Source organism: Notolepis coatsorum, assembly GCF_963971535.1.
Source record: "Notolepis coatsorum genome assembly, chromosome: 12".
Lineage (NCBI taxonomy): Eukaryota > Metazoa > Chordata > Actinopteri > Aulopiformes > Paralepididae > Notolepis > Notolepis coatsorum.
In genome coordinates this window covers 37,390,662-37,417,283 of record NC_140176.1, presented here as the reverse complement: position 1 = coordinate 37,417,283, position 26,622 = coordinate 37,390,662, and the positions used below count along the sequence as shown (strand labels likewise).

General features: G+C 46.6%; 1 protein-coding gene across 1 annotated transcript in view; it reads left to right on the top strand.

The window, feature by feature from the left end:
* Positions 1 to 26,622, top strand: part of pkd1l1 (polycystin 1 like 1, transient receptor potential channel interacting) — a gene marked incomplete at both ends in the record, with an annotated part of 135,077 nt that overhangs the window by 74,681 nt on the left and 33,774 nt on the right. Inside the window, 14 exon segments of the mRNA XM_084325804.1 lie at positions 3,258 to 3,314; positions 4,004 to 4,393; positions 5,172 to 5,417; positions 6,005 to 6,118; positions 8,146 to 8,297; positions 10,095 to 10,195; positions 10,821 to 11,019; positions 12,102 to 12,185; positions 13,137 to 13,266; positions 16,599 to 16,705; positions 17,305 to 17,404; positions 19,931 to 20,104; positions 20,784 to 20,949; positions 23,942 to 24,039. Coding sequence (XP_084181930.1) covers positions 3,258 to 3,314; positions 4,004 to 4,393; positions 5,172 to 5,417; positions 6,005 to 6,118; positions 8,146 to 8,297; positions 10,095 to 10,195; positions 10,821 to 11,019; positions 12,102 to 12,185; positions 13,137 to 13,266; positions 16,599 to 16,705; positions 17,305 to 17,404; positions 19,931 to 20,104; positions 20,784 to 20,949; positions 23,942 to 24,039 — 2,118 coding nt within the window.

Below are 26,622 nucleotides of genomic sequence, written 5' to 3'. Positions count from 1 at the left end.
TCAACAGACCAGACTCATCAGACCAGACTCATCAGACCAGACTCATCAGACCAGACTCAACAGACCAGACTCAACAGACCAGACTCATCAGACCAGACTCATCAGACCAGTCTCACCAGACCAGTCTCAACAGACCAGACTCATCAGACCAGACTCAACAGACCAGACTCATCAGACCAGACTCATCAGACCAGACTCAACAGACCAGACTCATCAGACCAGACTCAACAGACCAGTCTCATCAGACCAGACTCATCAGACCAGTCTCAACAGACCAGACTCATCAGACCAGACTCATCAGACCAGACTCATCAGACCAGTCTCAACAGACCAGACTCATCAGACCAGACTCAACAGACCAGACTCATCAGACCAGACTCATCAGACCAGTCTCAACAGACCAGACCAGTCTCAACAGACCAGACCAGTCTCATCAGACCAGTCTCAACAGACCAGACTCAACAGACCAGACTCATCAGACCAGTCTCAACAGACCAGACCAGTCTCAACAGACCAGACCAGTCTCAACAGACCAGACCAGTCTCATCAGACCAGACTCAACAGACCAGACTCAACAGACCAGACTCATCAGACCAGACCAGTCTCAACAGACCAGACCAGTCTCAACAGACCAGACCAGTCTCAACAGACCAGACTCAACAGACCAGTCTCATCAGACCAGACTCATCAGACCAGACTCAACAGACCAGTCTCATCAGACCAGACTCATCAGACCAGTCTCATCAGACCAGACTCAACAGACCAGTCTCATCAGACCAGACTCAACAGACCAGACTCAACAGACCAGACCAGACTCAACAGACCAGACTCAACAGACCAGTCTCAACAGACCAGACTCAACAGACCAGACTCAACAGACCAGACTCAACAGACCAGACTCATCATACCAGTCTCATCAGACCAGTCTCACCAGACCAGTCTCAACAGACCAGTCTCATCAGATCAGTCTCAACGGACCAGACCAGTCTCATCAGACCAGACCAGTCTCATCAGACCAGACCAGTCTCAACAGATCAGTCTCAACAGACCAGTCTCATCAGACCAGACCAGTCTCAACAGACCAGTCTCAACAGACCAGACTCAACAGACCAGTCTCAACAGACCAGTCTCATCAGACCAGACCAGTCTCATCAGACCAGACCAGTCTCATTAGACCAGACCAGTCTCAACGGACCAGACCAGTCTCATCAGACCAGACCAGTCTCAACAGACCAGTCTCAACAGACCAGTCTCATCAGACCAGACAAGTCTCAAAAGACGGTGGGGGGCGACAGTGGCTCGGGAGGTAGAGCAGTAGTCTGGTAATCCGGAGGTTCCCGGTTCGATTCCTGCTCCTCCCAGGCAGCGCGTCGAAGTGTCCTTGAGCAAGACACTTAACCCCCTAGTTTTATTTTTTTAACAATATGTTTATTGTTTTTTTTTCGTTTACAGCATCAGTCCACATAGCAATCAAATAACATCAAGTCCCCTCCCCCTCACCCACAAGCTCCAAAAACAATCCCCTCCCCTCCAGTAAGAAATGCAGCCGTAGGCACATAAATCAAATCCCCCCCCCCCAGAAATGTTTTTATTTATAAAAGCCCTCAAGACCAGACCCCCCCACCCCCAGACTAGGACTGCAACAAATTCAATATCTACACACCTTGAATACCTAAAAAGCCCAGCTACACCTGTCTTTAAATTACTTTAAAATAGAGTCACGTGGGTAGAGGCCTCAGACGGAAGAATGTATGCTTAACTTTGGTATGTCTAGGTTGTCTAAGAATTCGCACATATCCCGTTTTTTCTCACCCGGCGAGGAATAGAGAGACTAAGGGGCGACAGTGGCTCGGGAGGTAGAGCAGTCGTCTAGCAATCCGGAGGTTCCCGGTTCGATTACCGTTCCTCCCGGGCAGCGTGTCGATGTGTTCTTGAGCAAGACACTTAACCCGATGAGCAGGTTGGCACCTTGCATGGTTGCCTCCGCCGTCGGTGTGTGAATGTGAGTGCATTGGGTAAAATGTGAGTAACAAATTGTAAAGTGCTTTGGATAAAAGCGCTATATAAAAAAGCAGCCATTTACCATTTACTTGTAGAAGTCTGTGAAGGCTTGATTTATGAGCAATGGGTTACGGATCAACTCGCCCTTGTCACTTTCCCTAATGGCAGGATACACCTTGTGGCTTACTCCCTTCTTATCTGCCATGCTAGCAATTTCCCTGCCTTATCACCCTGTTCGTAGTAGCAATGTTTCAACCTGGACATTGCATTTTCTACCTCTCTCGAGGTGATAGTGTTATATTCTGCCTTTTTTGCAGTTATCTGATCCAATAAAGTCTGCGATTCTAATAGGGAATGTTGATTTTCAAGAGCTTTTATATCAGTCTCTAGAGAGCGTAATTTGATTTGATATTGTTTTATTTTACCAGGAGGAGTAACTAATAATGGAACCTCTTATGTAAGCTTTAAGGGCCTCCCAAACGATAGCTGGAGAGGCAGAGTTGTCCATAAATACCAGTCCAACTGTTCATTAATTAATTTGATAAAGTCTTTGTTGTGGATTAGAGAGCTAGGAAACCTCCAGCATTTGGAATTTGTGTGAGAGTCCCTCATAGCTATTTGGAGCAAAAGGGGAGCGTGATCTGAATGTGTCATGGCTAAGTATTCACAGAGTTTTGCTGCATGAATAAAGAAGGTGTCAATCCTAGAGTAGCTGTTGTGCTTGTGTGAGTAGAAGCTATATTCACGTTGAGATGTATGCCACTTGTCTCCCGCCATATATCCATTGAATTTAGGTCTATAAGTTATTTTTTAAGAGCCTTGGCTGCTGAGGATAAAGGTTTAAGGGTAGAGAAGGATTTATCCATTGTGGGGTCTAATACCAGGTTAAAATCACCACCAATTATAAGCTCTGAGGGGGTGCATGTCACTTAGGTTCACATAGAAGTTAGGGTTGTCTTGGTTTGGACCATAAACATTAAGCATAGTGACCAATTGATCAGTATTGACTGTCACATAAAATGTTGTGTTTCTACCTCTATCAGAAAAAGGTCTGTGGGGCTTTCATGCATACTGACATACTAAATATGAGTCATTAGGCCTTAATGTATGAAACCCATAGACAACCCATACAAAAACATACAAAAATAGATGTTAACACTGTAGCCTCATATGATTTGAAAAAATTTCAACTGATTTGTACATGTTGTTGTATGCTCACATTGTGGTAATAAGCAGAGTGCTTTTATTGTACCTAGGAGTCGATGATGGACAACGTCTGCCTTCTCAAAGACCTCCTACGAGTCACTCAGCAGGTAGGTGGACTAGACCTGCTTCCCCCACATGTGACCTGTGATTGGTCAAAGCAAATGCCTTTCAGCAGAGGGTTGCACTTCCACTTATTAAAGTAGTGTGGTAGTGAAAGGTTAACCTTCTGTAGTGTGGTAGTGAAAGGTTAACCTTCTGTAGTGTGGTAGTGAAAGGTAAACCTTCTGTAGTGTGATAGTGAAAGGTTAACCTTCTGTAGTGTGGTAGTGAAAGGTTAACCTTCTGTAGTGTGGTAGTGAAAGCATTAACCCTTTGTAGTGTGGTAGTGAAAGGTTAAGGTTTTATTGTCAGAAATCTATCATAATCAATAGAAAATCTACTACAATCTTTTTTATATAGATTTTAATGACAAATCTATTACACTCTTTTTTTTAATTTAATCTTTTAATAAAAAATAATAATCAATAATTATGCCAATTCTATGCAGATTTTATGCCTATTTTGTATCTACATCACTGCTGTGAAGCACTTTGAGCTGCAATCATTGTATGAATGGTGCTGTACAAATAAAGTTAATTATTATTATTATTATTATTATTATTATTATTATTATTATTATTATTATTATTATTATTATTATTATTATTATTATTATTATTATTATTATTATTATTATTATTATTATTATTATCGATCCACCAATGGATTGGTTGACAGACTGATACTCCTCCTCCAGGTGACGTTAGTGAGTGCCAGTCAGGTGACGGCTCACGTCCGCTCCATCTCAGAGCACTTCAGACAGTCCAGTGTCCCGGTGCCGTACCGTCTGGACCGGAGGACCGTCGACCTGCTCGTCACACTCCTCTCCTACAGCCTCCAGGCCGCCTTCCAGGCCGCTGTCCTCACGCCAGACGCGTCAAGTGGTGATGACATCACACAGGCCGCTCCTGTTACTGACGGCCACACACCGGGCGTGTCCGACGGCGATAGCGTCCCACATGACTTCACGGCAGCCTTGTCCAACGGCGATGGCGCCGTTTACATCACGCAGGCAGAGGCGTCTTCTAGGGAGCAGGTGGAGCAGCTGGTGTCTGACAGCCTGCAGACGGCAACACATCTGCTCCTGGTGAGAGACGTATACAGTGTGCTGCATTTACACACACACACACACACACACACACACACACACACACACACATACACACACACACACACACACACACACACACACACGCACGCACACACACACACACACACACACACACACACACACACACACACACACACACACACACACACACACACACATACACACACACACACACACGCATGCACACGCACACACACACACACACACACACACACACACACACACACACACATACACACACACACACACACACACACACGCATGCACACGCGCACACACACACACACACACACACACATACACAGGCACGCACACACATGCACACGCGCACACATACACACACACACACACACATACACATACACGCATGCACACGCGCACACATACACACACACACTCCCCCTTCTGTCTGACGTCCCTCTCCCTCTGTCTCTCTCCGTGTCTCGCTCTCCTCCCCCTTCTGTCTGACGTCCCTCTCCCTCTGTCTCTCTCCGTGTCTCGCTCTCCTCCCCCTTCTGTCTGACGTCCCTCTCCCTCTGTCTCTCTCCGTGTCTCGCTCTCCTCCCCCTTCTGTCTGACGTCCCTCTCTCTCCGTGTCTCTCTCCATGTCTCTCTCCCTCCCCCTTCTGTCTGACGTCCCTCTCCCTCTGTCTCTCTCCGTGTCTCTCTCCCTCCCCCTTCTGTCTGACGTCCCTCTCCCTCTGTCTCTCTCCGTGTCTCCCTCCCTCCCCCTTCTGTCTGACGTCCCTCTCAGAGGTTCCTCCTGTCTGACGAGGTGCTCCAGCAGCACAGCCTGGTCACTGGCGGCGTGGCGCTGCACACCAGGCGGCACCGCGGAGGACTGTCCTCCTCGGCCATCAGCGACGGCTCCACCGCCTTCCGGCTGCCCCCCTCCCTGGACCGGCTCCTCCTGGGTTCCGGAGCACAGCGGCCGTGTCTGCTCAGTCAGCTGACCGTCTTCCCTCAGAACCCCCACCCCTGGGCCGCCGCGCCCGAGCAGGTGAGGAGGTCGGAGTGGTAACTTGTAACTAGTAACTAGTAACTAGTAACTAGTCTCAAGCAGGGCCGGGCGATGAACCGACTTTACATTTCAACTACCATTTGTCCTCCCACGATTAGGTGTGTTTGGTATATTAGGTGTGTTAGGTGTGTTAGGTGTGTTTGGTGTGTTAGGTGTGTTAGGTGTGTTAGGTGTGTTAGGTGTGTTAGGTGTGTTTGGTGTGTTAGGTGTGTTAGGTGTGTTAGGTGTGTTAGGTATATTAGCTGTGTTAGGTGTGTTTCCTGTGTTAGGTGTGTTAGGTGTGTTTGGTATATTAGGTGCGTTACTGTAGGTGTGTTAGGTGTGTTTGGTGTGTTAGGTATATTAGGTGTGTTACTGTAGGTGTGTTAGGTGTGTTTGGTGTGTTAGGTGTCTTAGGTGTGTTAGGTATATTAGGTGTGTTAGGTATATTAGGTGTGTTAGGTGTGTTGTATGCTGTTATGTGCTGTTAAGCAGTGTTCTAGCCTGTATTGTCTCTCTCTCTCTCTCTCTCTCTCTCTCTCTCTCTCTCTCTCTCTCTCTCTCTCTCTCTCTCTCCCTCTCCCCAGCTGAGCGGTCCAGTGGTTGACCTGAGTCTCTACAACTGCAGCACAAGGAGGGAGATCCCAGTGCGCTCCCTCCCCCAGCCAATCAGCATCCAGTTCCAACAAACACCCAGAAATGTAAGGAGCCACCTATAACACCTGGCTACAGAGTTCCTTACTGTGGTTCTGTAACACCTGGCTGTAACACCTGGCTACAGAGTTCCTTACTGTGGTTCTGTAACACCTGGCTACAGAGTTCCTTACTGTGGTTATGTAACACCTGGCTACAGAGTTCCTTACTGTGGTTCTGTAACACCTGGCTACAGAGTTCCTTACTGTGGTTCTGTAACACCTGGCTACAGAGTTCCTTACTGTGGTTCTGTAACACCTGGCTACAGAGTTCCTTACTGTGGTTCTGTAACACCTGGCTACAGAGTTCCTTACTGTGGTTCTGCAGCACCTGGCTACAGAGTCCTACCGCTCAATAAAGGACATGCTGTGACCAGTGTTGTAGTCGAGACACTAAATCTGGAGTCTGAGTTGAGTCTCGAGTCCGAGTCGAAACACTAAATCAATTAAATAATGTTACAGTATTAATATAGCCATCAATATCTTATGCCAAATGATTAGGGCCTATTACAAAAAAAATAAAGAAATCACATTTTTTATTTATCAATGAACAAGTCTGAGTCCTCGTCTGCACCTTCCGAGTCCGAATGCAGTCAATGCTCGAGTCCAAGTCCAAGTCCGAGTCATCGGTGCTCAAGTCCAAGTCGAGTCACGAGTCCTGGACTCGAGTACTACAACACTGGCTGTGACTCAAATGAACCATTATAATTAGAAGATCAGGTATCCAGACGACAGATGAAGTTGAATTTATTACCATTGAAGGACTGACATCGGTATTACCGAAAAGTATCATGGTCGTTTGATGGTAATGTCAGTTTTACATTGGTATGTCATTTAAACCATGATACCGATTAGATTAGATTAGATTAGATTAAAATGTATTGTCATTATACAACTACAGCATCTAGAGTGCAAATGTAGCATTACAGTCACTGCAATAGTAATATACAATGTACATGTGGTTAAACTGGGTATAAAATATATACATTAGTACTACTGAGTGTAGTGCTAATCAGATGTATGTACAGAGTTGTAGTATAATAAATAAAGACAATCAATCAATCAATCAATCAATCAAATTTATTTATATAGCACATTTAAACATGACACTTGTCAACCAAAGTGCTTCACAAAGGATGCTTGGTTCATACACATACAGCTCATTATAGTAATATTCCACAATTATTACATTTGAAAGTAATAATGGCACACAGTCATAAATTCACCAACATGCGCATATGTTGATACATGCAGGACTCTTTGAGACGTATGCGTATTACCGCTGCCATGTTTGGCACGGAGCACCCGGGGGGGGGGGGGGGGGGGCTGGGGGGTGGGAGGGCGAAACAGCAACATCCTGGTGGCTCCCCCCAGCCACAGTAGCTCCGCTGCCATATTTGGCGCGAGCATCCGCGGGAGGGAGGGGGGGTGGGTCTCACTGCAAAGTCTTATCAGCAGCTCTCTGGTTTGTCCTTGGTGAGTCGTCTGGAATTTGTTTTGACTGGCTGGCAACATTCCTTCCATCCACGTCCATTTAAATTTGATTTTGAGTCGAGTGAATTATAACTCTATTGATTTGAGTGGAGTGACAGTATGACTACTATGGCCAGCAGCGTACTAGTAAGAGTAGGATATGTAGAGTGAATAATAGGTATTTCTATCATCTTTTGGTCCACTACCAAACACAGGAAATACTATGATATCTTTTTTGAAATACCATGATATCTTTTTTGAAATACCATGATATCTTTTTTGAAATACCATGATATCTTTTTTGAAATACCATGATATCTTTTCTGAAATACCATGATATCTTTTTTGAAATACCATGATACTTCTCCGTGAGGGAAATTAAGTCCAGCTGGGAGTTTAAATGACTAAATTCCCTTCTTTCGGAAGGATTCTCTGTGGGTTTTCAGTTTGTGATGTGATTGTCTGTTTATCTCTAAAGGGGAATTTGGTGCTGAATAAAGTACAGTAAGTTATTGACAGTACGGTTATTGAATGTGACGTGTAATCACCTCTCTGTACCACAGCAGAGTTTGGAGAAGGAATACATCCTCATGCGCAGTCAGATCAACTACCACCACTTCAACATTACCCAGCAGCACTTGCAGCAGGCCATCCAGTTCACCGTGGTGTTCTCCAGGCCACCCAACAAGACCTTTCCCATAATGCTCCTCTTCAGGTAGAATCACGGTGATTTTTTTTTGTATCCACTTTTTCTCCTCTTTTTCAATTTTTTCTCCCATCCCAATGACCTGCTGTGCCAATTCTCCCCTCCCTTGTCTTGAACGTTGCTCGCATATGCCCCCCACTGGCCGGTTGTAGGGAGGATAGAAGCCTTGCATCACGTGTCCCCTCCGATACACGAGGAGGCAGCCTGTCACATCTTTTCACCTGCCAGCGCGGACTCTCATTGGCGAGGTGTAACGTGTAGGAGGCTCACACTACCCCTGCCATTTCCTGTCTCTGCTGTGCAGGCGTCCCTAACCGACCTGTAGGAGTCGCTGTCCACAACGTCCAGATTACCACCCATCGACTTCCACCCGCCAATTGCGTTAGTATGACGACTGGCCCAAGCCGGAGAAAACGCAGACAGCTGGAGTCGAACCCGGTGTCTCTTGCGTTTGTGACAAGCGCAATGTCCGCTGCACCACCCAGCCGCCTGAATCACGGTGACTTGTGTAGTTGGTTCATAGTTATGGACGACAATGACAACAGCAGCTGATTATCAAAGTAAAAGTCAAAGTCAACTTTTTTGTAAAACTTCTATTTGTGCAAGACATACAGAAATGTGAAATTGCGCCCCCCCCATTCCCACGGTGTATATAAAAAAATATAAATAGACAATATAAACACAAAAGTAAAAATAGTCTTTGTAAATGAGCAAAATTTTCTGAGCTGTGCTCCGCTGAATGAACTAACGTCACTCATTCACATCTCCAGGCATGTTCACGTTTTTCCTCATTTGCATACAGACACGCCCGCCAGCTCATTATAAGGAGGTGAGAGGGTCTTCCGTTCCATCTCTGCTGTGTTGATCCTTGTATTCAACAGGTAGAGCTGAACTGATTTGCGACTGATCACAATTATTATCATTATAATTATTTAATTCCATAGATGTCTGTAGAGCCATGTCAAGAGCCAATCATGCAGTCGTTCAGTATTGACATTACTTGAGATGTCATGCTAATATGTCATGTTCTACAGTAGGACTTAATACTATAATACCTAATAAAACAAGTAATTTGAATAATAGAAGCCTACTGCTGGAACTATTCATTTCGCACGTATATATACAGTACGCGTGTGTGTGTGTGCTCGTGCGCTGAGGTTGCCTCACTAACGCATTTATTTAGTTTAGCAATAGGAAGGAATACATCAAACCAACAATAAATAATATCATAGAGAAGAAGACAGTATATGGCATATTAATACAGTATATTCCACTATACAGTAGCTATATCCGCAGCGATCAGTTTAGTTCTTATTTATTTAGTTTGCAATGTGTGTGTGTAATGCTCACAAGTCACAATGCCCCATTGAGTCAGGACTATAAATGCAAAACGTAATTATTAATTATACAAATATTGTTGTATTTATTATCAAACCAACAATAAATAATATCATAGAGAAGAAGACAGTATATGGCATATTAATACAGTATATTCCACTAGTAGCTATATCTGCAGCGATTGGTTTAGTTCTTATTTATTTAGTTTGCAGTGTGTGTGTGTGTAATGCTCACAATGCCTCATTGAGACAGGACTATAAATGCAAAACGTAATTATTAATTATACAAATATTGTCGTATTAATTATCATTATAATTATTTAATTCCACGGATGTCTAGTATCGGCAATCCCCAATGAGTTGTCCCAGAGAAAGCTGTTGAAACCACAGGTTTCCTTGCCTTGTTTTCAATTGGAGAAGCCATAGACTAATCCAGAGGGGATGTGATGTTGTGTATTTGTTGTGTCAGGATGTTCGAGAGGCCCAACCCCAGCCTGTACCATCTCCACAGGATTCACCAATGGGAGGGCAGCACCGCTCGCATCACTCTGCCTCCTTCCTACCTCAATGGTCAGAACCTCTCTGATTCTCCTCCTGAGATCTACTAAAAGATTATTCTAGTTGACAAGAAAAGTTAGTTGACGCATTTGACCTTTTACTTTTACTGTACTATAATTGTATTGCCTATATATATATATATATATATATATATATATATATATATATATATATATATATATATATATATATATATTTTTTGGTGTGTTTTTGGTAGATTTTTTTTTTTTTTTTTTTTCTATCGGGCAGTCTGGTAGAGAGAGAGAGAGGAAGAATGGGAGACAGAGCAGGGGAAGACATTCGGCAAAGAACGCCGGGTCCGGGAATCGAACCCGGGTCGGCCGTGCCGTGACGCAGCGCGTTACGTGGTTCGCCACTTGGGCGCCCTAGTATTGCCTATATTTATGTCTTCTACTATTACCCTGCCCATACCTGTACCCCCCCCCACTCCCCCATGCTTCTATATGATGCCTGAATTTTCCCAAGCCGATCAATAAATCTTATCTTATCTTGTCGTATCGTATCTTATCTTATCGTATCGTATCTTATCTTATCTTATCTTATCGTGTATGCAGTATGTGGGATCAGAAAGGCCATTATTGCCCTGTCAGCTCTAACGTTATTTCCATGAGAACAGCTGCGGGCGTGGCTCACCTGGCCCTGCTGAACGCTGCCTACAGGAAGCCTGACAGACACAGCTACCTGAGCCAACACCTCCGCTACAGCCTCACCCTGGAGACCAGCCAGTGTCTTTCCTGGGACCGCCACCAGGGAGCTTGGACACCCCATGGCTGTACACCGCAGCAAGAAGGGACGACTGCTGCAGTCATCTGCAGGTAAGAGACAGGTCACATACTCATAGGTCAACTATCCTAATATGAGAAACTATGTGATTTAATGTTTAATGTCTTACCTTGACTTTGTCTATTTTGCTGCTGTCAATTATATGCTAATGTTATGCTTATTTTATGTCAAATTTTATGTCTGCACTTTATGCATTACTCTTGATCTGCCAATTTCTTTGCTAATTTTATGCCTCTCTTCTTTACTGCTGTGAAGCACTTTGAGCTGCAATACTTGTATGAGCTGAGAAGAGATTTTTACCTGGTTAAATGAAAATAAAAACAAATCCATTACCAATATATGCTAAACCATAACTCTCACCCCAAACTTAAAGGACCATACCAGTCATTCTTGCCTTCAGAAGGTTAACCTTTCACTACCACACTGACACTACAGAAGGTTAACCCTTCACTACCACACTACAGAAGGTTAACCCTTCACTACCACACTACAGAAGGTTAACCTTTTACTACCACACGACCGAAGGTTAACCTTTAACTACCACACTACAGAAAGTTAACCTTTTACTACCACACGACCGAAGGTTAACCCTTTCACTACCACACGACTGAAGGTTAACCTTCACTACACCATGCTAACATCTGAGGTGCATTTATTATTATATTATTTTTTTTTCTTTCTTGAAAGGCTGCTCTATTGTGCCTTAATACATTTTCTAAAAAGGAAGAAGAGGAACTCTTCCTCAGATACTGTATTATATCACAATGGCACAAAGGACTTTCAGAAAACAAGTGACACAATTTTGGCAGTGCATTTTAGTTAGATGGGGTGATTACGTGGTGTTTAAGACACATTTTCCAATAAACTAGAAGACAATGGCAGTGGTGAATCGGCAGAAATGAACGACCAGTAGGAGTCGCTATTGTAACGACCAGGACTTGTACCTCATCGGCTTCCCGTAGGGACGACCACGCCGGAGGTATCGAGTGACAGGGGGAATCGAGTCTCCGCACTGATGACCTCAGACCTCTGCACTACCCAGCTGCCCCTACACACCTGTCTTATCTTATCTTATGTTAAGTATAAACTCTATCACCCTTGTATTTCCCCTCAGCTGTAACCAGTTGAGGACACTGACTGTTGTCCAACAGAAGATCGAGGGCAGCCATGACTCAGCAGATCTGGACCAGTTCCTAAGGTGACTTCTCCTCATCAGGATTGGGCTCTTTTTAACATATGTGTAGGATATACAACAGTAAAGAATATAAATGGTAAAGAAATGTTGACAACCTTTAAAAGCTTCAACTATTCTATCAAACAGTTTAGGCATGGTGGGGGTGGGGGGGGGGGGGTTATAGACTATGCATGGCGAGACGGGGCTAAGCAGTCTATTACAATGACACTCCTTTCATGTGTAAACTGTTATTTCTGAAGGATTTTGTATTCATTGAATAAACCAATATCGTATCAATGAAGTGCCACAGCATCCACACTATAACATATTCCTTATTGATCCCCTTGGAGAAATTCAGAAAATACTCCCCTATACTCTCTTACAATATTACTTGTCTCTCTCTGTCTCTGTCTCTCTCTCTCTCTCTCTCTCTCTCTCTCTCTCTCTCTCTCTCTCTCTCTCTCTCTCTCTCTCTCTCTCTCTCTCTTTCTCTCTCTCTATTTTCCACTATGAATTGAAAATGGGGGACCCTGATGTAAACAAGACAAACGTCTTTCTCTGGTCTGCATCCCCTTAACAATTGTGTGTATTGAGCTGTACTGTATTGTACCCATTCTGCAATCTGTTAAATAAAGTTTTCATTCATTCATTAATTCCCTCTTGTTCTCTCTCTTTCTCTCTACCTCTTGCTCTCCCTCTCTCTCCGTCCCTCTGCCTGTCTGTCTGTCTGTCTGTCTGTCTGTCTGTCTGTCTGTCTCTCTCTCTCTCTCTCTCTTACTCTTGCTTGCTCTTTCTCTCTCTCTCTCTCTCTCTCTCTCTTCTCTCTCTCTCTCTCTCTCTCTCTCTCTCTCTCTCTCTCTCTCTCTCTCTCTCCCCCCCCACCTCCAATAACCTCAGCCTGAACAGAGACTTCACCGTGGTCGGTGTGTTGGTGGTGTGTGTGTGTCTGTACTCTCTGGGACTGGCCCTGTGTAGGAGAGCTGATACGGTCTCTGAGAGGAACGCCCATGTCCATTATCTTCCTGACAACCCCCCGTCAGACCCCCACCTCTACGCCGTCACCATCCACACTGGTCTCCACTCCGCGGTCAACATGACCGCCAAGGTAGATACCGTACAGCTTGAAGTGATAGAACTGCGTTTTTTTTTATCCGTTCAAATCTATAGTAGGCCTACATTTGTGAGTGGTCCAAGGTCCGGAGCGTCTCAAAATGTCCGACGCATCTTTTGGCTTTCTTTCATCTTTTGAACATTCCATCTGCAGTTGTCGTTGGTCATTTACACCTGTGAGTCATGCACTGTGCAAGTGTAAATAATTCTCAAATCAGTATGGGCCTTACACAGAATGGCAGCCTGTAAACATTGGTGTGCAGTGGTAGAGGAGGTGAAACACTACACTATGATATTACTGTTCTCTCTCCTGCCATGAGGCAGACGCTATCTGGTCAGACATCCAGGACCACGAGACTGACAAATTGTTTCTACTCAGAGGCCATCAGGCTTGTGAACAGTTCCCTCCCCCTCCCCCACATCACTGACAGACTGCAACAAAAACAAGGTTTTACTTGTACGTGCATACAAGTAAAACAAATAAAAAATTACAGTAGCAATAGTATACAAGGAAAATTACAATAAATAAGGGAGAGAGAAGGAAAGAGAGAGAGGGAAAAAGAGAACGGGAGAGTGAGAACCAGAGGGAGAGAGAGAAGAAAAGGGGAGATGCACAGATAATGTTTACATTTAGAATGCCTTGTTGAATGCATCCAGTGAAATTAACACATCAATGCATACTTCAAAAGTAAGCATAATGTTGTGTTACAGTAATTCCATGACAAGAGCAGTGGCGTCGCGTGGGTAAAATAACAGGGGATGCCAATTTTTTTTTTTATTAAAAACTTTAAAAAAAATATATATATATATATATATTTAAGCCAAATAATATTGTGACAAAATAAAAATGCACACTAAATAAAAATACACATTTCAAGTGTAAACATACAGCTAACTACTATGGGCTAGATTTAATAAGATTCGAGCTTAGTAAAGCGCTTCCCACACCTCCAGGGCGGCAAATGTGCAGAGGCTAGAGTACTTAGTTTGCTGACGGACCCGTTTTAAGGTGTGGGAAGCGCTTTACTAAGCTCGAATCTTATTGGCTATTATTGGTTTTGCACAAGCATGAATCACATGGTGGATGCTAGAGAAAGACACCTCCCCTCTGCCTCCTCTGCTGCAGTGAGCAGAGTCACTGCCTCTGCTCAGTGAGTCTGACAGTGTGTTAGAGAGAGTGAGGAGAAGAGGGAGACATTTCAAAAAAAAAATTATAACACAGAGATGAAAAATAATGATTTTTTATTATTATTGTAAACTATATAAAAAATATATATATTTTTTATTTATTTTTATATTTCATATTAATTCATATTTTAATAATGGGGAAGCCTGGCTTCCCTTGGCTTCCAGGATGATTCGCCACTGGACAAGAGGGGGGGGGGGGGGGAAACGTACTGGTCTGCACAATGTCACACAATTGTCAATATCATGAGTTTATCACTTAGGTCAGTCCGGTACTACAAAATGTCCAAGGTTTTGTTCCAAAGTTTTGTTAGCCAGCTTAGCTCAGTTCTGTGTAGCCCAGCCCAGTGCCCATGTTGTTAGCCATTACCCTCACCAGCCTCCGAACCAACACGCCTCTCCTTCAAGTACCATATCCTTCTCCTTTCCTCGTACTTCACCTTTAACCGGAAAAAGTAGCATTGGTCGGCATCCCAAATTCCAAAGCTTTGACATGGCCTCTTTGTATTCACCCCTCTGCGCCAGTATTTCTGGCGTGTAATCCTCATATATGGCGATGCTGTTGTTCTTGTAAAGTAGTTTCCCCCTCCGGGATCTGGCCTCACGAATAATCAGTTCCTTTACTTGCAGTCTGTGGATCCTGGCAATGATGACCTTCGGCCTCTGGTCCCTCCGGGGGTTTCACGGTGCCGATTCTATGTGCCATATCACATTCCGGTGGCTTATCAAGCTAATTATTTCCCAGGATCTCCTGTAACAAACCGGAAATGAAGTCGGAAGGACGATTTCCTTCACTGTCTTCTGGCACGCCAAAGATTCTTATATTAAAAACGTCTTTCTCGTGATTGAACTTCATTGAGCTTAGCTTGGATCTTGCTCAATTCGGCCTGCTTGTCGGCCATTTCCTTCTCTATGCTCTGTAAACGTCCGCTCTGTCGGGTAGCTTCTTCCGTTAGCAGGATAATCTCTCTAGAATTGCTAGATGTTTCTGCATGAATTATTTCCATCTTCTCCCTCACTGGTCCAGCCGCTGCCTCTATCTCAGCTGGTACCGACTATGTGTGTACTTCTCAAAGTGAACTGCTCCTCCATTATCTCCTCAATTAGCCGTCTGATAGCCGATAAGCTAGCCACACTAAGTTCTGCACCAGCTGTGCCCGTATCCTCACATAGCAAGCGTATTTGCGTTTTGTCAAGCGTCGACGTTGTCCTGCCTCGTCCAGCTGCCCGTTTGCTGGTAATTTTTGTGATAAAGTTGTTAAGTTGTTGTTTTCCAATAAAAATGTTAAGTAAAATAAAAGACTAGTGGGTTAACGAATGTGTTAGTTATAAAAGTCCGGGAGCGGTCTAGAAACACGTCTTACTCCATGACGCCGGTTCCGCCCCCCTCAAGGCTTGCTATTTTCTTTTTTTTTATCCACTTTTTCTCCCATCCCAATTTCGTGTTTCCAATTCTTCCCTCCCCTGTCTTGAACGTTGCTAGACTATGCCTCCCACTGGTCAGCTGTAGTGAGGATAGAAGCCTTGCATCACGTGTCCCCTCTGGTACACGAGGAGGCAGCCTGTCGCATCTTTTCACCGCAACAGCTCTAACTCTCAGTGGCGAGGAGTAACGAGTGGGAGGCTCACGCTGCCCCCGATACTTCCTGTTTCCGCCGTACCGGCGTCACCCAACCGACCTGTAGGAGTCGCTGTCCACAACGTCCAATCCCCACCCACCGGCTTTCCCACCCTCTAACACTGCCAATTGTGTTAGTATGACGGCCGGCCAAGCCGGTAGCAACGCAGAGAGCTGGGCTCGATACCAGCATCCCCTGCGTTAGTGGCGAGCGCCTTGCCCACTGCGCCACTCAGCCGCCAAGGCTTGCTACTTTCAAAGTAACACTATACTTCTCATTCTCGTTCACAATGTTGTCTTACAAGCTTGTGTCGTGTGCAAACTCCTTAGCCAGTTGCCACACTTGACATAATGGTAATCAGTGTGTAGAATCAAGCCCATATGTAACTCAACTCAATATGCTAGTCTCCCAGTCTGGTCTGATGCCACAATTACACATTATCGCTTTAAGATATTTTCTTATAAAAGAGTCCATAACTGATTAATGGTGTTTTGAAATGAAATCCTTGATGTGTGTTCATTAGGCTTACATCGTGCTCTACGGAGACTACGGGACTTCGCAGACCAGAGAACTACACATCCCAGGATGCAGTCTGTTCAGGAGGAACTCCAGAGACACTTTTTTACTCAGGTAGACATGATTCGTCATGATTTTCGCTGAATGTTGTTCTTTTCCCCCCAATGCAATATCAGTATAAATTCAACATCCCAGAAAAAAATATCAGAAAAATGGGTAGTGTGGTAGTGATATGAAAGGGTTAACCTTCTGTAGTGTGATAGGGAAAGGTTAACATTCTGTAGTGTGGTAGTGAAAGGGTTGGGGGTTGACGAGACAGCCTTGGCTCCCCCCTCCAGCACGCATACGAGTTAGCTGCCATCACCAACGTGAGGCGCTGGGCCATACACGTAGGAGGGGGGGTGGGGGGAGGGGGCTGGGGGTGGGGAAGCCGCTTGCCACTCTTATCTCCCAGAGGGCCTTCGACTCCAGCAGCTCCCTGTTTCGACCTTGGTCCAGGAATTTGTTTTGGCTGACTGACTGGCACATTTATCCCAGCCACGTCACTTTAAATTTGATTTGAATAGAGTGAAATATAACTCTATTGATTTGAGTGGAGTGAGTTTTAACAACTCCGTCCAAATGACTGAATGCATTATTAGTCCAATTGTCCAAGTGTCTTAATCAGTTCATTTTGGTAGCTAAGCTCTGGTCCTCATGGTCCTCCCACCCAGTACACCAGATGACCTTGGCTCACTGTGGGGAATCCACCTCTGGCACGACAACTTCGGAGCTTCCCCAACATGGTACCTTAAACACGTGGAGGTGTCTGAGGTAAGGCCTGGTTTTTTATTTGTGTGTGTGTGTGTGTGTGTGCGCGTGCATGTGTGTGCTAGTCTTTTCCCCCTCTCATAATATAATATTTGCTTTTCCAATCGGGAAAAGCGGGGGTGGCATTCCCGTCGCCGTGCATGGTGGTGTGAGTGGCATGCAGGCTGTTTGTGTCTTCCTTCTGTCATGACATGCTTGTTTTTATTCTGTCAACTGTGTGCTGATTTTATGCCCATGTTCATTTTATACTAATTGCTGCGGGGCACTTTGGACTGCAGGATGTGTGAAAAGTGCTATATAGATAGTTATTCATATTTATTATTATTATATTGTAGAAGAACATTTATATAAAGTCTTGATGACACTGAAAATGAGGGTGACCTCAATTGTCCTTTCGAGAATGAATAAAGGTTTGAATTAAGGCTGTCAAAGTTAGGCGGCTGGGTGGCGCAGCGGACATTGCGCTCGTCACCAACACATGAGACACCGGGTTCGACTCCGGCTGTCGGCGTTGCCTCCGGCTTGGGGTGGCCATCATACTAACTCAATTGGCAGAGTTATCGGGTGGAAGTCGATGGGTGGTAATCTGGACGTTGTGGACAGCGACTCCTACAGGTCGGTTGGGGGACGCCTGCACAGCAGAGACAGGAAAATGGAGGGGGTAGTGTGAGCCTCCCATATGTTACACCTCGCCAATGAGAGTCCGCGCTGGCAGGTGAAAAGATGTGACAGGCTGCTTCCACATGTATCGGAGGAGACATGTGATGCAAGGCTTCTATCCTCCCTACAACCGGCCAGTGGGGGGCATATGCGAGCAACGTTCAATACTAAATTGCTAAATTGGGATGGGAGAAAAATAATAAAAATAAATAAATAAATAAAGGCTGTCAAAGTTAACACGTTATTAATGCGTTAACGCACAATTCTTTTAACGGCACTATTTTTTTAACGCAAGATTAACGTTTATTCTTTTTTTTTATAAAAAATTAAATAAAACTTTTTTATGTTTTTTTTTTTTTTTACTAGACTTCACTCAGGTGTATTATTGATACTCTCATTGATACTATGTCTGTTTCTGACTCAAAGTGTGTGTGTGTGTGTGTGTGTGTGTGTGTGTGTGTGTGTGTGTGTGTGTGTGTGTGTGTGTGTGTGTGTGTGTGTGTGTGTGTGAGAGAGAGAGAGGGGGGTGAGAGAGATGAGGAAGGGGCAAGAGAGAAAGAGAGGTGGGAGAGTGTGTGTGTGAGAGAGAAAGAGGGGGGCGTGTGAGTCCTCAGCCCTTGTGTGGGTGAATGTAACAAGTTCCTAACGTTTTCTTTCCCCTATTATTTCATGCACACTTTATTCATTCTTTTAAATTATTATTAAGTTATTTTGTGCAACAATCTGTATTGAATTTGATGCAAATTTGCAATGCATGAGGGTCATCCTTTTGTGTTAAATGGCTGCATAAAGCAAGCATTTGTTGACTCTCATGTTGATAAGAGTATTAAAACTTGAAAAATATCCGTTTAAGGTAGATTTAGAACAGATAAAAAATATGCGATTCATTTGCGATTAATCCCGAGTTAACTATGGACAATCATGCGATTAATCATATTTTAATCGATTGACAGTCTTAGTTTGAATGAATGAATCCTTTTATACAAAACAAAACAAAAACAATCATTGATCAAACGACGTGGGAGGTCGTGTCAGGTCAGGTCATATTTTTTTTTATTTTGCATGTAGGTGGTCGGAGGACATGTGGAGGGGCGGACTTGGTTGTTCCTCGGCCAATGCTGGTTGGCTGGGGACAAGAGTGACGGCCAGGTGGAGAGAAGGCTGAGGGTGTGCACTCGGGGGTTACGGTTCATCCAGGTAAATCACCACACGTGCACGCCATTGTAGTCTCGATGTTTTATATTCTACACACACCAAATACATCCTATTAAGGTGCTATACAATACACCCACAGAGCTTTTAGAAAGGTGCAGAATAAAAGTGTTGCCCAGAAATCATTGATTAATGAAATGTTTCATTTAAGAACATGTGGCAGGTCCAAAATAAATGTTGTTGTTTACGTGCGTGCATGTATCCCCTCCCTACTTCCCATTTCCCCACGTGGAACGCACCCGATGTGATACATGATCTAGTGTGACATTTAGTTGCTGAATGGCATCTAATCTATAGCACCTTTAAATCGATCATGTTTCAGTCAAATGGTTTCTGTCCTGAGTAGTATTTCTGGGAACACAGGTGATGATTAAGTAGCTATACCGACTAACGTGGAACTCTTAGCTAACAAAGCATAGGAACACATTATCGTTAGCCTCATAGCATAATTGCCTAAATCATATTTTTGGCTAAATTGAGATATTTGCCTAACTCTACTCTCCGCTGCCTGGGAGGAGTGGGAATCGAACCGGGAACCTTCCGATTACCAGATGACCGTTCTACCTCCTGAGCCACTGATGTAATATAATAGTACATACCGGTATGACATTATGGTAGTCAGTGACCCACTGTGTATTTCTCTAACGGTTTGCACAGTTGCTGCACCTGAAGATATGCGACCACCTGCCTGACCTCCACCTCTGGCTCTCTGTGTACAGTCATCCTTCCCCGAGTTGCTTCACACACACCCAGCGCCTCAGCACCTGTCTGCTGCTACTGCTGGGTTACACCAGTGCAAATGCCATACTGATATCACAAATGGATGACACAGTAAGTTCAAAGTTACAAATATAGACCACTGCACTTCCGCGTTACATGGAGCTCATGGAGGAGAGTGCGGGGGAATAAAATGAAGGAATGTTGATGAGAGCCTTGACGTAAGTGGTTGTAGCTACGGCTGTGGGGGTGCTGGAGACATGATCCAATATACCTTTTTTTATACGCCTGAGTCCCCTGAACACGGAGAGACCAATCTAAAGTCGATTGGCACTTTCCCAGCCGAGCTATAGTCACTTTTCCGCACCTACTCCCCGAACTCCACATGCGCAGATTGCCCAGGGAGTCTCTCGGGATTGTCCAGACACACTCCCTGGGCAATCTGTGCATGAGCCGGTTGAGGAGTATGTGCAGAAAAGTGACTATAGCTCAGCTTGAGATTGGTCTCTCCATGTTCAGGAGATTCATGCGTATAAAAGGGTATATTGGATCATGTCTCCAGCACCCCCACAGCCATAGCTACAACCACTTACGTCAAGGCTCTTATCAACATTCCTTCATTTTATCCCCCTGCGCTCTCCCATGAGCTGAAAATGCCGGAAGTGTTGCAGTGGTCTATTGTGTTACGTTTGCTACTAGAAATCCAAATCTCCCTCAGTGCACCGCATCTCATTATGCACTCAGTACAATTCTGAACGGCGTTACCCAGAAGGCACTGCTCATTTGTTTACAGTATGCCTTGGAGTTGGGCCTCGTCGATGTGTCGGCCGTTTCCTTGACGACGGGGGTGGTCAGCGCGCTGGCGGTGTTGCCCGCGGTGACAATGATATCACTTCTGTTCCGCTTGCGTGAAGTCAATATGAGGGGGTCACAGGTCAAACAGGACAGCTCTGTGAAAGGTAAGGTTTGTGAGCCCAGAGATGGTGTAGTGGTTAAGACCCCCCCCTGGCATGGGATTGAACCCCGCCAGAACCTGTGTCTCCCCTAATCTGGCTCTAGAGTTGGGGTTTTAAAGCATCTTTTTCAATAATATAGATAATAAATAAAATAGTAATTTATCAAATAATTTTTAGGTAATTATTAGGGGGGAGAAGGCAATTTCTCAGGTAATGATTTATACTGTTTATTGGCTTTTATTGCACTTAGTGCAGTAACAAAATATGCTTTCAGCATGTTGTAACACAATCATAAAGACTGGGGTTGAGGTTGAGGGAGATTTGATAGATGATTTGATAGATGATTTGATAGATGATTTGATAGACGATTTGATAGATGATTTGATAGATGATTTGATAGATGATTTGATAGATTCAGAGCTCCACGAATCCGGTTATCTATCCTAGGGCTGGAAGGTTTACAGAATATGAAAGTATACAATCATGGATCCATGCAAAGGTATGGATTTGTACTATACCGTCATCTACGATATATATGTATAGTAAAATCATGTATAGATACTGTATATAAGTTAATAAAAAAAAGTATTAAAAAGTTAAATAAAATTGATTTTTTTTATGAAATAGGACCATGACAATTGTATTACAAGATAAAGACATATCACGTTGTAATTTGTACTGGAAAACTATACCATCAAATACCGCTATATGAGACATGATGTCCCAGAGGTGCTCGATTGGATTCAGGTCTAAGGAACGGGCAGGCCAGTCCATAGCATCAATGCCTTCGTCATGCAGGAACTGCACACTCCAGCCACATGACGCTGAGCATTGTCATGCATGATAAGGAACCCAGGGCCCACTGCACCAGCATAATGGCCTGACAATGGGTCTGAGGATCTCATCCCGGTACCTAATGGCAGTCATGGTACCTCTGGCTAGCACATGGAGGTCTGTGGGCCCTCCAAGGATATGCCTCCCCAGACCATCACTGATCCACCGCCAAACCTCATCCGTGAAGAGCACAGGGTCAAGTCAAGTCAAGTCAAGTCAAGTCAAGAGTTTTAATTGTCACGGCATACAGGTATACAATGAAATGCGGGTGGTCTTGCCCGCAACGATGTGCAATACAGTGGTACATATAATAGAATCAAAAGAAGGAAACAACATTGTGCAGTAACAGGTAGCAGGTAACATGGAGTGACATCTCGGTATCTGTACATAGTTATTTACAGAGCATGTGGGACATGCTAGTTAGCTTTGGTAGTGCAATACACTGTTCCTGTTATTCTAATTTAAAGTGTCCTTTCCTTTGGCCATAAGTGTGCGTGTGTGCGACATGAGTGTGTGCCCGCTCATGTTAAAGTGTTAAGTGGCTGCTCGTGTGTGAGCGTGCACAGTGTGCGTGTCGTGTGTGTGTTCATGTGTGCTTGTGTGTGGACAGTTCAATGTTCTGAGCACTCAATGTTCATTGTTCATGGCTCTGATGGCCTGGGGGAAGAAGCTGAGCCTAAGCCGCTCTGTCCTAGTAGCTGGGGTTCGCAGGCGTCTGCCTGACCTCAGCAGCTGAAACAGGCTGTTATTGGGGTGGTGAGGGTCTTTCATTATCCTGCAGGCTCTGGATTTGCACCTCTTGTTGTATAGAACCTGCAGGGGAGGTAGTGCAATACCCGTGGTACGCTCGGCTGAGCGCACCACTCTCTGTAGGGCCTTCTTGTCCTGTGCCGTGCTGTTTCCATACCAGGCAGTGATGTTTCCGGTCAGGATGCTCTCTACAGCTCCTGAGTAGAAGGACTGGAGTATCTTCCCCGATACTCTGAACTTCCTTAACTGTCTCAGGTGGTAGAGACGCTGTTTCGCCTTCTTTACTACTGTGACTATGTGTGTTGACCATGTCAGGTCCTCTGAGATGTGGACCCCCAGGTACTTGAAGCTGCTCACCCTGTCCACGGTAGCCCTGTTTATCATCAGTGGTGTGTGTGTCTCCTGCTGACCTCTCCTATAATCCACGATCAGCTCCTTGGTTTTACCAATGTTCAGGAGCAGGCTGTTGTCCTGGCACCAGCGTTCCAGTACCTCAACCTCCTCCCGGTAGGCCTTCTCGTCGTTGTCCGAGATCAGCCCCACCACCACCGTGTCATCTGCGAACTTCACTATGGAGTTGGAGCTGAACTTGGCCACACAGTCGTGTGTGTAGAGTGAGTACAGCAGGGGGCTCAGAACACAGCCCTGGGGGGACCCGATGCTCAGGGTGATGGTGTTGGAGGTCTGACCCCCCACCCTGACCGCCTGGGGTCTTTCGCTCAGAAAGTCCAGTACCCAGGCGCTCAGGGCGGAGCTCAGACCTAGCTCGATCAGCTTGTCCACCAGTCTGGTGGGGACTATGGTGTTGAACGCTGAGCTGTAGTCAATGAACAACAGTCTCACATAGCCCCCCTTCTGACGGTCAAGGTGCGAGAGGGTGCTGTGCAGTACCTGGGAGACCGCGTCGTCGGTGGACCTGTTTGTCCTGTATGCAAATTGCATAGGGTCCATATCACTGGGGGTGCCAATGGCGAATCTGCCAATCCTGGTGTTCTCTGGCAAATGCCAATCGGGCTGCACAGTGTTGGGCTGTGAGCACAAGCCCCACTTGTGGACGTCGGGCCCCCATACCACCCTCATGGAGTCTGCTTCTCAGTTTGAGCAGAAACATGCACATTAGTGGCCTGCTGGAGGTCCGTTTGTAGGGCTCTGGCAGTGCTCCTCCTGTTCCTCTTTGCACAACAGCAGGTGAAATTGATTCACAATCAGTGTTGCTTCCTAAATGGACAGGTTGATATCCCAGAAGTGTGATTGACTTGGAGTTACATTGTAATGATTATGTGTTCCCTTTATTTCTTTGAGCAGTGTACATTTCTTCCATACAGTCCAGCCCTTCCTCTGATGCCCATGCTCTGATGCTTTGGAGACGCATTGACACACCTCCCCTTTCTATCTCCTCTCTGCCTCTCAGTGGAGACCTGGTCAGTGAGCAGCGGCCTGTTGGAGACACAGCTCCCCTGGAACCACCTCCAGCAGTGGGCGCTGGAAGCCTGGAGGAAGAAAGACCAGGTTGGTGCCTCCTTCACCTCACACCTCCTCCTTCACCTCACACCTCCTCCTTCACCTCACACCTCCTTCACCTCACACCTCCTCCTTCACCTCACACCTCCTCCTTCACCTCACACCTCCTCCTTCACCTCACACCTCCTCCTCCACACTCACACCTCCTCCTCCACCTCACACCTCCTCCTCCACCTCACACCTCCTCCACCTCACACATCCTCCTCCACCTCACACCTCCTCCTCCACCTCACACCTCCTCCACCTCACACCTCCTCCTCCACCTCACACCTCCTCCTCCACCTCACACCTCCTCCTCCACCTCACACCTCCTCCTCCTCCACCTCACACCTCCTCCGCCTCACACCTCCTCCTCCTCCACCTCACACCTCCTCCACCTCACACCTCCTCCTCCACCTCACACCTCCTCCTACCACCTCACACCTCCTCCTCCACCTCACACCTCCTCCTCCACCTCACACCTCCTCCTCCACCTCACACCTCCTCCTTCACCTCACACACCTCCACCTCACACCTCCTCCTCCACCTCACACCTCCTTCACCTCACACACCTCCACCTCACACCTCCTCCTCCACCTCACACCTCCTCCACCTCACACCTCCTTCACCTCACACCTCCTCCACCTCACACCTCCTCCACCACCTCACACCTCCTCCTCCACCTCACACCTCTTCACCTCACACCTCCTCCTCCACCTCACACCTCCTCCTCCACCTCACACCTCTCCACCTCACACCTCCTTCACCTCACACCTCCTCCACCACCTCACACCTCCTCCTCCACCTCACACCTCCTTCACCTCACACCTCCTCCACCACCTCACACCTCCTCCTCCACCTCGCACCTCATTCACCTCACACCTCCTCCACCTCACACCTCCTCCACCTCCACACCTCCTCCACCACCTCACACCTCCTCCTCCACCTCACACCTCCTTCACCTCACACATCCTCCTCCACCTCACACCTCCTCCACCTCACACCTCCTCCTCCACCTCACACTCCTCCACCTCACACCTCCTCCACCTCACACCTCCTCCACCACCTCACACCTCCTCCTCCACCTCACACTCCTCCACCTCACACCTCCTCCACCTCACACCCTCCTCCTCCACCTCACTCCTCCTCCACCTCACACCTCCTCCACCTCACTCTCCACCTCACACCTCCTCCACCTCACTCCTCCTCCCACCTCACTCCTCCTCCACCTCACACCTCCTCCACCACCCTCACACCTCCTCCACCACCTCACACTCCTCCACCTCACACCTCCTCCTCCACCTCTCACAACCTCCTCCTCCACCTCACACCTCCTCCTCCTCCTCCTCCACCTCACACCTCCTCCTCCACCTCCACACTCCTCCTCCTCCTCCTCCTCCACCTCACACCTCCTCCTTCACCTCCACACACCTTCCACCTCACACACCTCCTCCTCCACCTCACACCTCCTCCACCTCACACCTCCTCCACCTCACACCTCCTCCACCTCACACCTCCTCCACCTCACACCTCCTCCACCTCACACCTCCTCCCACCACCTCACACCTCCTCCACCTCACACACCTCCACCTCACACCTCCTCCACCACCTCACACCTCCTCCACCTCACACCTCCTCCACCTCACACCTCCTCCACCTCACACCTCCTCCACCTCACACCTCCTCCTTCACCTCACACACCTCCACCTCACACCTCCTCCTCCACCTCACACCTCCTCCACCTCACACCTCCTCCACCTCACACCTCCTCCCCTCACACCTCCTTCACCTCACACCTCCTCCTCCTCCTCACCTCACACTCCTCCACCTCACACCACCTCCACCTCACACACATCCTCCTCCACCTCACACACCTCCTCCACCTCACACCTCCTCCACCTCACACACATCCTCCTCCACCTCACACCTCCTCCTCCACCTCACACTCCTCCACCTCACACCTCCTCCTCCACCTCACTCCTCCTCCTCCACCTCACACTCCTCCACCCCACACCTCCTCCTCCACCTCACTCCTCCTCCTCCACCTCACACCTCCTCCACCTCACACTCCTCCACCTCACACCTCTCTCCTCCACCTCACTCCTCCTCCACCTCACACTCCTTCACCTCACACCTCCTCCTCCACCTCACTCCTCCTCCACCTCACACTCCTTCACCTCACACCTCCTCCTCCACCTCACTCCTCCTCCACCTCACACTCCTTCACCTCACACCTCCTCCTCCACCTCACACCTCCTCCTCCTCCTCCTCCACCTCACACCTCCTCCTTCACCTCACACCTCCTCCTCCACCTCACTCCTCCTCCTCCATCTCACACTCCTCCACCTCACACCTCCTCCTCCACCTCACACCTCCTTCACCTCACTCCTCCTCCACCTCACTCCACCTCACACCTCCTTCACCTCACACCTCCTCCTCCACCACCTCCTCCTCCACCACCTCACACCTCCTCCTCCATTTCACGGTGACCTAACGGCCATTTCTGTCCACATTCTGAATTGATTGAACTGAAAGTGAATCGATCCCAACCTGCACAGTCAAGAACACAATAACAGCTTCTAGAGCGGAGTT